At 39.4% G+C, this 15,455-nt stretch overlaps 2 protein-coding genes across 6 annotated transcripts in view; one reads left to right on the plus strand and one right to left on the minus strand.

The window, feature by feature from the left end:
* Positions 1-3,254, plus strand: part of CLVS1 (clavesin 1) — a 98,569-nt gene extending 95,315 nt beyond the window's left edge. The window contains exon 6 of the mRNA XM_036397622.2: positions 2,003-3,254. Within this exon, the coding sequence (XP_036253515.1) occupies positions 2,003-2,090 (88 nt within the window). The 3' untranslated portion in view covers positions 2,091-3,254. The remainder of the gene's footprint in view (positions 1-2,002) is intronic.
* The window catches only part of ASPH (aspartate beta-hydroxylase), a 123,238-nt gene continuing 111,029 nt past the window's right edge, over positions 3,247-15,455 (minus strand). For all 5 annotated transcript variants that reach the window (XM_036397610.2, XM_054518552.1, XM_054518550.1 and 2 more), the window contains 2 exons: positions 14,024-14,157; positions 3,247-7,448 (listed from right to left, as the gene is read on the minus strand). In XM_036397610.2, coding sequence (XP_036253503.2) covers positions 7,298-7,448; positions 14,024-14,157 — 285 coding nt within the window. In that variant the 3' untranslated portion in view covers positions 3,247-7,297. The remainder of the gene's footprint in view (positions 7,449-14,023; positions 14,158-15,455) is intronic.

The following is a 15,455-nucleotide window of genomic DNA, read 5'->3' on the forward strand; positions in this document are numbered from 1 at the left end:
CTTAGAAAATAGCAATGATTGTTCAAACCATGACTGTGCCCTACAGATAGATATCAGAATTGCTTATTTTAGGATAGCAGCTTTTACCAGAAACAGAAAATAAATTGTTGCTGCAGAGCTTAGTAGATACAAAAATCTCAGTTAGATCCCTCCCCACATTATTCAGAAGGGCTTTTGAATAATTTGGCTTTCGGACTTTGGAGGTCAGGTGGGTTACAACACATTTACTCAATGCTCTGGATGTTTTGTTTCTGTGTAAAAAGAAACAGCATAGGACCTGAAAACAGAATTTGGGATTATGTTGCTCCCAAGGTGGTGTGCATCCAAGTACCATTGTGGTGGGGAAACCTGTATCTTGCTGTTACAGAATGCAAGAATTTTTGAGTGTGTAATAAGATGAAAGCAGAGATGATCAGCAGTGATGACAAAAGGAAAAATTTTCAGATTTTTCACAGTTGACTTAGAGCAGAAACTTTCAGCTTGCTGCTGGGAAATGCTGCAAAGGACACACAACTTTTTATATCCATTGAAGGGCAGTGGGTCAGACAGAAACAATACACTGGTGATGAGTATTAATCAGGTACTATTTAATAATAATCTTATCTGGTAGTCAAAAAGAAAATAAAAACCTGATGATGTTGTGATTTCAATCCATTCCATAACAGTTTGAAAGCCACATGATTATTTTTTGCTGCCTCATAGTAGAAATATGTAAATTGCCATTTAGCATAATCTCCCAAATCAGTTGCTTTTCTATATTAAAATGCAACCATAAATCACTATTCATGTCACATATCTGTAAAAAATACGCAGTGAAAACATTTGGGCAAACATAATTTCTTTGAAAATTATGGCATGAAGTCTTCCCATTGAGCACCCAGTTTTGTTATCTTTCTTTGGAGATTTTTTTTAAATGAAAATTTTTTATTATGCTTTAATGAAAGCTCCAGGCATAAGAATAGGAGTAATTATCATACAAGTTATTCACAGTCACGATATTCAGTCCTGCAGTACCAAAGGATGTAATTTATTAAGGATTCTTATCAAAAGAGAGGTGACATCTAATCTCACAAAATAGCTAAAGCATAAACGAACAATTGGGAACTACAAATGCATCATGTATGGAATGACAGCTACTCCTAATTCTAAAAGCTAACCATGAGAAAACTGGCTCTCTATAACAATACTATGCACTATGTGAATGCCTGGTGTGGATGACTCTATCATCACTTGTGAAAAAGTTCTCTTTCTAAAAGTACCAGATTCACTCAGAGATCTTGCTCATTGTCTCCTCCAAATTGGGAGGCAACTCCTAGCCCAAAACAGAGAAAATGGAGGATAACAAATCTCCATATATAAGGATAAATTAATTAGCTCCTCCTTTCATAGCTCAGCAAGCAAACATTACAGCACACAGACCTCAGAAAATTAAATAGTCTTGAATTTTCCCACAATTTTGATCCCATTCATCTTTTGTTACTGCAAGAAATCATGATGCTCCTCTTTCTCTAATGCTTACTCATTTTTCCCATGTTGGGATTTTTTTAATCCATTAATAACAAAGTATAAAATATGCTTCCCACCTTGGAGACAGAAATGAATTTTAAATAAAGTTATACTTCAAAGGTGTAGGCAGGGAGATAAACTGCAGGACTGGGCACACCAGAAGCTCCCTCATCATCATATTAACCTCATCTTCTTTATTGGTCTTGGGTACCTCATGAAAGCTCTGCCCTGGAAGCTCTTGAGCATGTTCAGCACTAGGGATAGTAGGTAAGCACTAAATATTTTGAAAGCATTTGAGATCTTCAACGACTCCCTTCCCTGCTTGTATTTAAAGGAGCGTTTCCCGAATTCCTTATTCTTTCCACAGAAAAGAATTAAAAAGCCATAAAGATGAGAATGGACTAAAGCAAAGATCATAAAAAGAAGCACGGGGACCCCAGGGAGGTGAGTGAATCAGCAGCAGCCATTACTATCATGTGTGTTTTTCTGCATTCAGGTCCCAGTCTGTGGTGGAAGCCGGCACACTGAAACACGAAGACCAGGGGGAGAGTGAGAACACCCAGCCACTGCTGGCTCTGGACTGAGCTCTCAGGAGCCCCAGGGAGATCCATGAGCAGACCTCCACCACGGCAGAACCCCACGGAGCACACCACACACAGACACACGCACGCACACACGTGTTTCGCTTGATGACAAGTCCTTCGTGTTTCCTGACCAGTAACAAGTGTCACCAGCCAGCTGTCCCCAGGGCTGGTGCTGAACAAGAACTGAGAAACTTCTACTGACACAGTAGTCTGTCCATACACAAAGAATTGGATTTCTGTTTTTTTTTTTCTCTTTGACTTGTGACATTAAAATATTGGAAATGGTGGGACTGCATTCTCTGTTTAAAGAAACCAGGGTGTGTTCATAGTGTTTCTGAAGACTCCATCAGGGATGTTCATTTTATAGAAGTGAAGGTTGCAGGAGTTTTAAAGAAAAGCATCTCAAATTTAAACTTTACTCTGTAATCAGCAAGTGTAATCTGAGTTAGAGGGAAAAATCATCAGCATCTATAGAGCACTTCAGTTTTACAGAAGGATTTTGCATTTAAAAAAGAACCCCAGTGCCAGCATAATGCCATTCAACATGACACGTTGTGACTGCCTCATCCATGCAGCTTATACAGGGGTTACATTTCAGTATCTAGCAAAAATTGTTCTCAACTTTTGAAGCCCTTCTAAAACTGCCAGCTAAGTGGAATGAGTTGTGTGAGCAGCAGACACACACAATTTGAAATGCAATTACTTGATTTTAATGATGATTCAAATTTCCACAGGCAACTTAGGAGCCTATAAGACATGTGCGTGTGCATGTGTGTGCACGTGTGAAGGGGCTGGTTCCAGGGAGACACACTGGACAAATTCAGCAGTGATTATTGGTTCAATCCAGATTGTTTCCTTTAGGTCACAACAGCAAATGAAAGCTCTGCAGAACCATTTACCCCCTCCCCTCCTGCAGTCAGGGAAAAGTGTAGCCAGAAAGGTATGCTGATTGCAGATGTGGGCCATGCTTATAATGAAAAAGGAAAACTTAGAATTAATTATCCAGTACAAGTATCTGCTAGAAGGAAATGTTGAAGAATAGAAGAACTGAAATGCCAAAGATCAGTTTGTTTTATCTCTGTTTGCTCTAGCTGCAAAGAGAATACTATCCCTTCATTGAAATGGAAACCGGATTAAAGAAATAAAAGAACAATCATTATAAAATTGCATGTGCAGTGACTTTATTTCTTAAAACTGTTACAATCACTGTACACACTTTAAATCTTCAATTAGATTGCCATACATTGACAATTCACTAGAACAAGCAGCTGGCAATAATATATCAAAGGTAGCAGTGTAAACCATACATAGAAAATGAGATGATAATGGGCACAAGGGTTTTTAATGTGCACTGGAACACCCACTGAATTCTCAAGTGTTAGGCTGAAGTGATGATACAGTTCAAGTGGACATGGCCAGCCCTAAAGGATGGACTAACAAAATACTGCCTTTATCTACAATAACATTTTATGGCTGCACAGGGCAGAAAGGACATCCTGCCAGATCCTATCAACACACCTGGGATTTACCCCCTAGTTTTTGTACAGAATAACCTCGCTCAGACTAATCTCTTACTGCAGCAACATGTCATTGACACAAAGCCTGGCCTCCATGACAGAGAGCCAGCTTTTAAGGCTGTGGATGGTCCCAGCAAGGCAACACAGGAGTGAGAAAAAGAAGCAGAAGCTTGCAGGAACATTAAAAAAATAATATGACTGAGCCCATTTATCTTTGGGGTTTCTTCCATTCCCCCCCCTACCTGACATCATCACCACCTATTACAGGAAACCAGGATGTCAAGGCCTGGTAGCAGCTCCTTTCTCTTCCCTGGGCTCACAGAGACTAAAAGGCATTTGGATTTGTCAAAGAGAATGTGCTTAAAGCAGAAAGCAAAAACCAAAAGAGACAAAAAAGACATTTGCTATTATACTGCAGCATTGAGGAAGAATTACTTTGGTTTACAATTTTTCTTTGTTAATACACTTACCCCCACTGCCATTGAATCTTTGTGATGATCTATTACAATCACTATTTATTAAAGTGGGTCTTGACCTGCCCAAGAAGTGCAAATACCACTGAAATCTAGTCCTTGAGGATCAAACCTCACAAAGGATAAATGATTTACTTCCTTTAACTGTGATACGAATAAATACATATGATGCCTTGTATATAACCTGTATGAAGCCTGCATTTAACTGTAGGCTCTTACACAGATTCTGTGCAAGCAAGGTAACAACACTCAGGGAGGAGCATGGTCATGAGTACATACTGTGTTACAAACTATATTGCCCTTGTCTGCCATTTCCTTCTGTAAATAAATCTAACAAAAAAAAATGCAAATTGCAGTGGATTTCCATTGAAAAAAACACTTCACTTCCTCCCTTGGCATTTCCAATGTTGAAAAGCTTTTCCAAGACAGAATACCACTTGGCAAACAGGAACACCTAAAACAATATGCCAGTAATTCACTGCAGAATTTCTGCTCTATATATCCTCCCCACATACAGAGCTAATCCAGTAACTGTACCTAACAAAATTATCCACTCTCTGCTCCCTTACAGGTGGGCATAGAATAGATTCCCTTCAGTTTTGCAGGAACACCTTGTCTTATTTGAGGCACTTAAGATTTTTTAAATGGCTAATGTATCACTACACAATCTAATAAACAGTGCTGCTCTGGCACACACACATCTTGGGGACATTACTTTTATCTATTTGCCAATTTTATCTATTTGCCAATTGCAATTGGACAAGATAAAGTAGGAGCCTAAAAAAGGAACAATGAAACAATCTGAAGGACGGCATGGATTTTCATAAATAAAGCTCTAAAGCTTTTACCACTCCTTTAGCATTTACTCTGAGCAATAGAAACTAAAATTCAACATTAATAAAAATATTCCTAAATCATCAATTTTGTTTAAGAAGTTCTTGATTTTTTTCTTTACACACACAGTCTTTATTTTAGAGAATTATCTTATAATTTGTACTGCTTGATCACTTCAAAAAGATATAAAATATAGGTTCTGACTTGACAGCTAATGGGATATTTAAAAAATATTTTACTCTTTTATCCCCCACAAAAAGTACCTTATTTCCAGTTTTGCATGATTCTCCAAATGATCTCCAAATGCATTTTTATATTATGGGAAACTTATAAATCTTTAAAGTTTTTCATTATTATTAACTGAGAACTGTTACTTTCTGGTACATTGTGTATAGTTTCATTATTTTTGATATGGACAACACGTTAAAACCTAATTATCTTAGCTGTCTAAAAGTGACTTTTGAATAGACAGGGTTTATCAGTTTAATATTCAAAAAAGGAAATTAAAGTGCACACTTCCAGAAACTGTACACACTAATTTATGGTGCAGTCACCATGTGTTATATGGCATTAGAAGATTTAATGACCTAGTAAAATACAAGAATCTGAAAAGCATTTAGTTTATGGGAATGCAAAGCTCTTATCTGCAGTTTGCTTCAGCAAATGTGACATTCAGGTCACGATACTCCAATGCCATGATGTAGACTCTGCAGTAATAAACCACTGAGTACTACACAAATAAAAACTGTTCCATGTCTTTTGGATGAGAAAGTCAAAGCTGCAGAGAATAAGTAATCTTAGTGCCTCCTTGCTTAGTGTTTGTCACTCACAACCCTCAGTAATGATGCCCAGAGCATCCTAGCACCCCTGTCCACACCCAGCTGGTGCTGTGGCTGAGATAAAGCCAGCCACAAACATCAGCAGTGCAATCTCTGCTCTCTCTCTCCTGTTAGTGTTCTTAGAAGTTAAAAGTGAAGGGTCCTGTACACTCCCAGCTTCCATTAAACAGTACAGACCTAAAAGATCTGCCATCTGCTTAAACATCTAACTAGTTTTCTTTCTTGAAAATAGGCCTTTTTATCATATAGTGAATTCTGTATGGTAAACACAGAGTACACTGTAAACAGTACCGGGATCAGACTACTTCAGCATTATGTCACGCATTTCAAGACAAGGAAAACGGCATGAGGTCAATTATAGGATCATTCTAGCACTCTGCAGGATGCTGGCAGTGGAAGTTAATACAAGGTAATAACTTGAAGGTCTTTGTCTGCTCTGCATTCCAGCAGGAAGCCAAGTTGGACCTTGGCCTTCTGCCCAAAGCACAAGAAATTCTTCATACATTTTTTTTTTTTCTGCTGAATGATCACCCAAGGGCAGCCAAGGAAGAGCCCCTGGAAGGAGGGGCCCCAGACCCTTGGTGGGTAGAGAAAGGATATCACACCAGAAGCTTTTGTAATGATAGGAGAAACAGCAGCTCACCATATAATCCTAAGAATGGTCAAGTACTTCAAAATGTCAGATTTGCTCAGCATTTTCCAAAATCACATTATCAAACTGAAGGTCACCTGCTAACTAAGAACTATTCTGTTTTAGAAGAACAAAGTTTCACTAGGCAGCTATTATGCAAGTTTCTGTTTACATTTCCAGGAAGGCAAAAGAAGGCCACACTTGGCAAAAATTAAATTTGTTCATATATAGTGTTTTCCTTCTGCTGATAGCTAGAGACACATTTGTATATATATCACCTTTTAAAAAAATAGTGGTTAATTAAAGGAGATTTGTTCATAATTAAGCTAGAAAAATACAGTTACTCAGGTAGAAAAAGTACAAAACACACATAATCCATTCACATTATCTACAGTGATAACATAGGGACATGTTCTATGCCTAAAGCAGCTAACATCATACCTGCATATTGATTTTCAAAGTCAGTTGTGTGCATATGTTTGCAAATATCTTACATGTTGCTTCCCAGACAGAAGGCCAGGAAATATTCCCTAGATATAAAATCATAAATCATGTGCTTAAACACAGTCAAGCAGGTGACTGACTGACTGGTTTTGTAAAGAAAATACAGGCATGGCAAAAACATCTGCACATTCCTCAGCTTGAAAATCCAGATCTATTGCTTTTTGGCTGACAAAACTTGTGTTTTCAGACTTGCAGCCAGAAAAACAATACACATCAGTGCTGTATCAGTATGAAACAAAACATGGCTTCTTTCTGCTTTTAAACCAAGGCCACTCTGATTGTAGAATGTCATTCTTATCTTTCCTTACCCTTAAAATGCTTGTATACTTTGTATGCTGGATAAATTAATCCTATTTTCATACTCCAAAGGAGTTAATACTCCTCTGCTCCACACATCAGAAGAAAGCCCCTAAATAGCAGGAAGAGTACGCCTCTGTTGAGCTGTTAACTCAGGGTGCCACACATCCACAATGAATATCAGGCGGTAACTTTCAGCATCCTGCCATACTTCATGTTCAAAGGAGTCATCAAAAATAAGAACCTTCCCTTCTTCCCAGTCTCTGCAAAACAAAAAAGAACATACTTTAGTGTACTTGAAGGGCCATGGAGCAGGTAAGCTACAGATCAGCTCTGAAGATGCTCTTTGACATGTGAGAAAGATTTAAACAGTACAGATTTCATAGTCAAGATTTCACTGCCTAATCCAGAGAGACTGGAGTATGGGAGCTTTAAAGAAACTACAGAAAGATTAGTCTAATGGACCTTTATATTATTGAGGGATCCTTCCCCCTCATTCTGCACAGTTATGCTCACAAACACATTCAGACATCTATGGTGTATGTTATTTATTATACTTTTAAATACTTGAGTGAGTATAGTACTGGTGTGATAATCCACTTTTCTTCATTTCTAATCAGACACATCAGTGATGTACATAAGTGATGGAAACTGAGGGAATGACTAGTAACATGGTCATACAGTTAAAAAATAAATTATTTTAAATCAATTTGCTCTTTCTAAAAATCAGAACAATGCCTTTGGAAGGTCGTGTAGTCCAAGGCTCTGTTCATAGAAGGACTCACTGCAGTCAGATCCAACTTTGAGGTTAGATGAAATATTAAAAATCCACTCGTGAAGAGCCTGAGATATCTGCAACCATGAGCACTCTACCATCTTATTGTGAAAACTCCCTTTTACCTAGATGAAAGTTCCTTCACTGTCACTTGTGTTCATTGCCTCTCATTCTACAACTGCACCTCTCTGAAAAGAGTCTGGCTCCGTCTTCCTCACAGTCACCCCTCAGTAGTTAAGAAGTAACTAGGCTACTCTATGGCCTTCTGGTTTCCAGACTCCAAACCAGTTTGTTGAGTTTCTCCTCCTAATCATCTTATCTTATCCATCCTCCACTGGAGTCCTCCTAGTTTATCAATGACTTTTTTTGTACTAAAATATCCCAAACTGGACACTGTACTCCGGAGGTGGTGTCTTGAATGCAGAAGAGAGAGGAAAAAATTGTACTGCTCAAATTGTTTCCTACAAATTTACTAACACAGTCCAGTACACAGCTAGACTTCATCAATACAAAAGAAGATTATAAGTCATGTTCAACTTGGCCCCTAGGACCCTTAAGCCCTTTTCTGCAAAGCTGTTTTCTAGGCAGTCATCACCCAGCCACTGCAGCTGCCAGGTGTTTATCTGTTTTCAGCTGCAGGGCTTTGCTTTTGCATTTATTGAACTTCATCACATTTCAGCTGGCAGCTTCTCCAGCCTGCTGAGACCTGGATTCATAATTTTGAAGAGAAGTTGAACACCTGATTATAAACCTCCAGGTGAGACTGGATGAATACCAGTCAAGGTAGCAAGAGTCAAAGGAACATTCCTTCCTAAAGTCACTCTACCATGAACACACATTCAATTGTTTTAACAGGACCCCTCAGGAGCTGAAGCAATCCAAGAGGATGGATGCCCTCAGAGGGAAGGAAGCACTATGAACAGTAAAAATAGTAAAGAAACAAAGGCCTTGCCATCCAAGATGGAAATGCATTGCTTAAGCTCATTCTGCTGTATTCATTTACTGAGAAAACAATTTTCTTTTTCAAAAACAGGGTGAAAACCAGGTTCATACTTCCAATTCATCTCCATATTTTTAATTCAGCAAAAGGAAAAAGTAACCATCAAAATTTATGGGGCTGTGCTGTAATGTTCTGAAAAGAAATTGAAATAGATCAATTGAAATAATCAGCTAAACATAATTTCAACAAGAGTAGAGAAACCAGAGAGCATAACATAGTAAAAAAAATTTCACACTGACTTGCACATGCCTTAAAGGCCCAGATAAACAGCCTTTTGCAGGTTTCAGATATGAACATGTGGAGTTTTTTGCTACCACATCAGTTATCTGGTAATGAAAATGTTGTATGTCACAGACCCTGAGTTACTGGTACTGCACTAAAGTTACGTTGGTTTTATTAAAGTCCATGGCAGTAAACCATTTGCAATGCTAAATGTGGTAAAAAAATTCAAGCAGACTTTGGGTTGTATTATTAGTTTGGTTTGGTGTTTTGGGGTTGGTTTTTTTGGGGGGGGTTTTCTTCTGGGGTTTTTTGGAGTTTTTTTGGGAAGGTTGATTTTGGGTGGATTTGAGTAGGGTTTTTCTGGGAGGTGGCACCAGGGGTGTTTGGTGGGGAGGGTTGGGGGATTTGGCTTTGCTTTGTTTGGAGCAATTGATACCTGGTCTTGTTTTTCTTGTTGGGGGAGTAGCTGGGTTTTCCGTTGGTTTAGGGTTTTTTTTTTTTTCTGTTTTTTTTTTTCTTTTTTTTTTTTTTTTTTTTTTAATTAAATCAAGCCTGAAAAGAACTGCTCTAAATAGCCTGAAAGTGCAACTCAGTTAAGGACAATAAAAACCCAGGCACCCAGATGAAGTAGCTTCAAAGGTTAAAACCCGGGATCTATAATTTGCATCATAATGGGATCGGCTGTTTTGCACAACAAAGAAAAAGTCATAAAGCTGACGGGACTATTAGCCCCTTTTGAAAAGGCTACAAACCCCACCATTAGCATGCAAATAAATATTTTCTAGAAGCCTGATGGTGTGAGAAACACTTCTCAGTGGTAACACAGGGACCATATTGTTCGGGTCTGGTGCTGAGCCACTTTGGGGTAGTTTCCAGATAATTCTCCATATCAGCTCTAGTGTCACCTGTTAAAGGTGAGATCTCAGACTGGCTTCTGCACAATGGCTCTAGCTTCACCTTCATTTCAAGATAAGGTTACCTTCCTTGATAGCAATGTTGGATTATGATAATTGGATATTATTTACCTACAACTTTTGTGCATTGTACCCTGCACTTTACAGAGCTGGGACTTAAAAATGGCCAAGTGACCTAAAATTATCAATGCTATACAGAACAAGAAACATAGAATCGTAATAGTTTGGGTTGAAAGAACCTTTAAAGGCAAAACCTGCAATGAGCAGTAACGTCTTCATCAGGCTGCTCAAAGCCCTGTCCAGCCTGATCTTGAATGTTTCCAGGGATGGAACATCTATAATTCCTACGGGTGACCTGTTCCCTTGTCTCACCACCATCTCTATAAAACACTTCTCCCTTATATATAATCTAAACCGACCCTCTTTAAGTTTAAAAGCACTACCCCTTGTCTTGTTGCAATCTATCTGATACAAACTGTCCCAATCTTTCCTAAAAGCTCCCTTCAAGTACTTAAAGGCTATCATGAGGTCTCTCTGGACCCTTTTCTTCTCAAAGCCAAACAACCCCAGCTCTCTCAGCCTTTCCTCATAGAAGAGTGTTTCATCCCTCTGATCATCTTTGAGGCCCTCAACTGCAAGATACACCAACTCCAAACAGATGCAAAAAGCTCATCTGTAAATGAAGGAGTAAAACAGCACTAGACAGTGCTGATTTGCCTGTCCATCAAAGGATGAGTTCCATTGTAACACTCTAAACAACCATGCTGGGTGGTGTTGTGTCACAGACATATTTTATGAAAAATCCTTTCCTTAGGATTTTTCCTCCTGAGAAGCTGAGAAGCCTCAGGAACAAAATGTAAACAATGGTTATCTGCTGCTGTGGAATGCAACAGGTGGATCTGTGACTGGTCTCATAGAGTTGTTTCTAATTAATGGCCAATCACAGTGAGCTGGCTCAGACAGAGAGTCCAAGCCACAAGCCTTTGTTATCATTCCTTCTTATTCTATTCTTAGCTAGCCTTCTGATGAAATCCTTTCTTCTATTCTTTTACTATAGTTTTAATATAATGTATATCATAAGATAATAAATCAAGCCTTCTGAAACATGGAGTCAGATCCTTGTCTCTTCCCTCATCTCAAGACCCCTGTGAACACAGTCACAGTGTCAGAACCCAGGAAATTCCTCTGGCTGCCCTGGAGGACTCAAGACCCTGACAGGCATGGAGTTAAAAACACCTGTGCCTTTGATTTCAGCCATTGGAAAAAACAATTACCAACTTTGTATGAAGATCTACCAGCCACAAGAGTTTGAATAGAATGTTAGTGAGTTTATCACAGGGTGAAATGTAGAATTTTGGGGATTTTAGAATGGGGGTTCAGGAGGCAAGATGGAGGAATCTGGGCATGTCCTGCATTTCTCCTTCTTCTTCTTGGCCTCCATCTTCTGCTGTGATGGTGGCACTTTTGGATTGGTTTAGGGTAGAGACAAACTACATATGTGATAGGTATTGGAAAATTATTGTAAATAATGTACACGTAGTTTTTAGTATAAAAGATAACACTGCCCCGAGGGCAGTCGGTGTGCCTCAACCCAACCTGCCAGACAGACCTCAGTGGGTCAGAGAAAGAATGTTATAGATAACAAATAATAAACAACCTTGAGAATAAGAACAGAAGAATCTTGACTCCTTCTCGGCTGCTGGGCTGGGAAAAGAGACTCTCTAACACATCTCAGGGTCATCATGACCACAGAGACCCCCGAGAGGGTGGCACAGAGGTAACCAAGCATGAAATTCTCATTGTTTCTGTTCTCTCTCTCACAGACCCAGCAGTGGCACAGGAGGCCAGAAAAGCCATGATGGTAATCTTCCTCTCCCAGCCAGCTCTCCTACTGGAAACCACCAGTTTACCACTGCTCTGAAGCACCACAGGGAAAGGAATGGAAATTGCTCAAGCTAAGTCTTCCTCCTGGCACCATTCCCTCTGCCAGTAGTTCAGACACCCCCTCTGCCACAGGGGAAGGATATGTAAAAGCCCTTTCACTGCCAGCAGCTGACACACTTTGAGTGCTTCCAGGGAAAATCTCGCCCTTGTTTCTGAGTGTACAGCTCTTGCTGTAAGCAATTGATCTTAACACATTTCAGCAGAAGTTGTAGTCAGCTCTTGAGTGCTTTATGTGTTAAATGAATATGTCTGATGCATAAGACTGACCCAGGTTCTGGAACCTGGACACTGACATGCTCTACGTTCTGTCTGCAGCAACAGGCATTTTTCTGCTCTTGACTTTGAGGGAGTGTGTCTACCAAGGAGGTTGCTAAATTCTTTCTCCACAGGATTATCCCTTCTGTCCAGGTTAAGACAAAGAAGGGTGGCAGCCTTATAACAGGTGGTGAGCTGTGGACACCTGCTCTCTTGGCAGCAGAGCAAAACCACTATTTTGTTCACACTAGTTACTAAACAGCCATGAAATGGTAATGCCTTGCAGTCACCACCAATCTGAACTCACATTAATGTCCTAAAGTGAAAAGACTCCATGCCTCTATATCAGTCTTCTAGGGCAATTAGCTACCTCCCCCTCCACCCAACTTGATTTGGATATTGGACTGGATGCTGGAAAAAAATGTCTGTCACTTTCTAGATGTAGGTAGTGTAGGTTGTAACACTGACTATAAGCTACATGTTGGCAGGAGAGTATAGCAACAACACTTTTTGTTGCTAACAGCTGGATAGTTCTATCCTCAAAAATTCCAAAGATTTCCGGTTGTGGTTGTTTTCAAATGTTATTAAAAAAACCTCCTTTGCTATGTATTGCAGTCATGCAGACAGGAGTAGCATTTCCTTTCTCAATATCAAATTAATTATATTTCTACCACTAATTATATTATTACATTGACAATAACTCAAAATTAGCACTTGTAGCCTTCAGAAGCTGCACAATCTTTCAAAATATATGTACAGATATTAAGAATCAGATATTAATTAAACTATTATATTAATTAATATATTAATCAAAATATATGTAAAGATATTAATACTTCTCTTAAGTCCAGACAAATTTAGCCTGCAAGCAATAAGCAATAAAGTTAACACTACATTTTTCTTTCTGTGTTTAATAATATAATACAAAAAACTTAGCATTTTCCCAGCTTTCTAAGGGGAGCATATGCCCTGATTGTAAATGTATAAGCTATTGCATTTAATTTCATTTGGACTGAGCAAACAGAGATAAAACTGACTTGAAATTCAGTACAATTTTTCCCTCATGGGTAAGAAACTTCCCTTGAAGTACACTTTAAAATAAAATTGCCACCTGAGTAATTCATTGGGCCTAAAACTTCACAGATGTCTTCATCCTGAGATCAACTTCAATTGGAATATTTTAACTGAATTATAACAAATAATACAAACTGAAAAGGAGGCTTCTTCTGGAAGTACCATGGTATTCTGTCACAGCAGTGAAAATGTAGTTGTATCTTAGTCAGCTTCTGCCAAAGCAGCAACTAATTCTATGTCTCTCCAAAATCAAAATAACTACGGGAACTCTGTTGGCAGCATTGTAAAGCCAACTCTGTAGGTTGGCATTGTTAAAGTAAACAGAGACCCCATTGACCAAACCCACCATTATTTCCATGCCATAGCAAGGAAGAACAGGTTTGTCTCAAAAGGTTCCCCTGACACTGTTTCAGAATTGATATTTATAAGTTTTTACCATGAGTCAGAGTGCGAATTGCCTGTTTAATGAGATATATTACACATCCTGGTCATCAAAACACTCCCTTTTTTACTTTTTTTTTAACTACATGCAGTCCCATCCCTTCTTCAGCCTTGAGGAAAGTGGGAAAAAAAACCCCAAAAAAACAACCAAGCAAGCAAGCAAGGCCCTTCCTCCCAAAACACTAAAAAAAACCCCCAATATTGGAACCATACCTGTGCTCTTGGGCACACCGTATTCTGCAGCCTTCCTTAGGGATCACCAAGCCCAAATGCATCCTCAGCCGACAATTGGTGGGCCCTGTGTGGGGCCAGACATGAGTCCCTGGGTGCATGATAGAATATTTGATCTGCAAGAAGAGAAAGGCACATTTTTTAACACATTTCACTTCACAACCATGCTGCAGAGAGTCAGGACTTCATTTAGTCTCATCCTTGGTGATGGGTGAAAAGTGTAATGCCATCTTTTGTTTGAGTTTCAGCAGCAGTTCTCATATCCTAAAGGCATTTAATACTACAAAACATATGTCTTGTGGTGTGTGTGTGAAACCGTTTGTGTGTGAAAGTACACAGTTTTAATTTTTACTTAAAATAACCAGTATTCACATTTCAGGCTGAAAATAATTATCTTATTCCTACAGTCAGAAAAACACCTTTTTTCCTATGAAGAGATTTAAAAGGATGGACAATAGGAGACACAAGTCTGTGTTCATCAGACTGGCCAGCCCCCGTCAGATGACATTTCTGTGGAGGTCACTGTCAGCCTTGGCTGTAGCAAGCCTGAGAAGGTGGAGCTCAAGATCACGAGAGGATGGAGAAAGTAAAAAAGCAGAATTACTACCCACAGTTCAGGAGAGCAGATTTGGTCTTGCTCAGGGATCTGCTGGGAAAAATCCCATGAGAGAAGAGGGTCTAGGACAGCTGGCTGATTTTTAAGTAGCACCTTGTCCAAACTCAATAATTCCTATGTGCAGGAAGCAAGGCAACCAGAAAAAAACAAAACACAAAAAGGAAGCATACAGGAAGTGGAAGCAGGGTCAGGTTACCCAGGAAGACTGTAGAGACACTCTCTGCAAGGGCAGGGATGAGGCTGGGAAAGTCAAAGCTCTCCTGGTGCTGAATCTGGAGATAGAACTGAAGGGTAACAGGAGAGATTCCTACAAATATCTCAGCAATAAAAGGAAGTCTATAGAAAACATGCCCACCTACTAAACATGACAGAATATCTGATGACAAAGGACATGGAAAAGGCTGAGGCACTACATGTCTTCTTTGCCTCAATCTTTGTTGGTCTGATTGACTTTCAGGAGTTGCAGGCACCTGAGACCAGTGAAACAGAACACTGGAGCACTGATGATTGATCTTCTGTGGATCAGGTTAGGGAACATTTAAACAAACCCAGCAATCTGGCTCATGGGTCCTGATGGGATCCATCCATGAGGCCTGAGGGAAATGGATGATGTGAATCCATACATAATCCATGCAGTCTTTGAAAGGTCACTGCTACCAGCAGAGGTCCCCTGGTAGAAAGGAAATGTTGCTATCTTCAAGAGGACAAGTAGGATGGTCTGAAGAGCTACTGTCTAGTCAGCCTCACCTCAGCCAAAGGTGATGGAACAAGAAATCCTGGAAACAATTTTCAAACACA

This window comes from Molothrus ater, chromosome 1, assembly GCF_012460135.2.
Source record: "Molothrus ater isolate BHLD 08-10-18 breed brown headed cowbird chromosome 1, BPBGC_Mater_1.1, whole genome shotgun sequence".
Taxonomy (NCBI): domain Eukaryota; kingdom Metazoa; phylum Chordata; class Aves; order Passeriformes; family Icteridae; genus Molothrus; species Molothrus ater.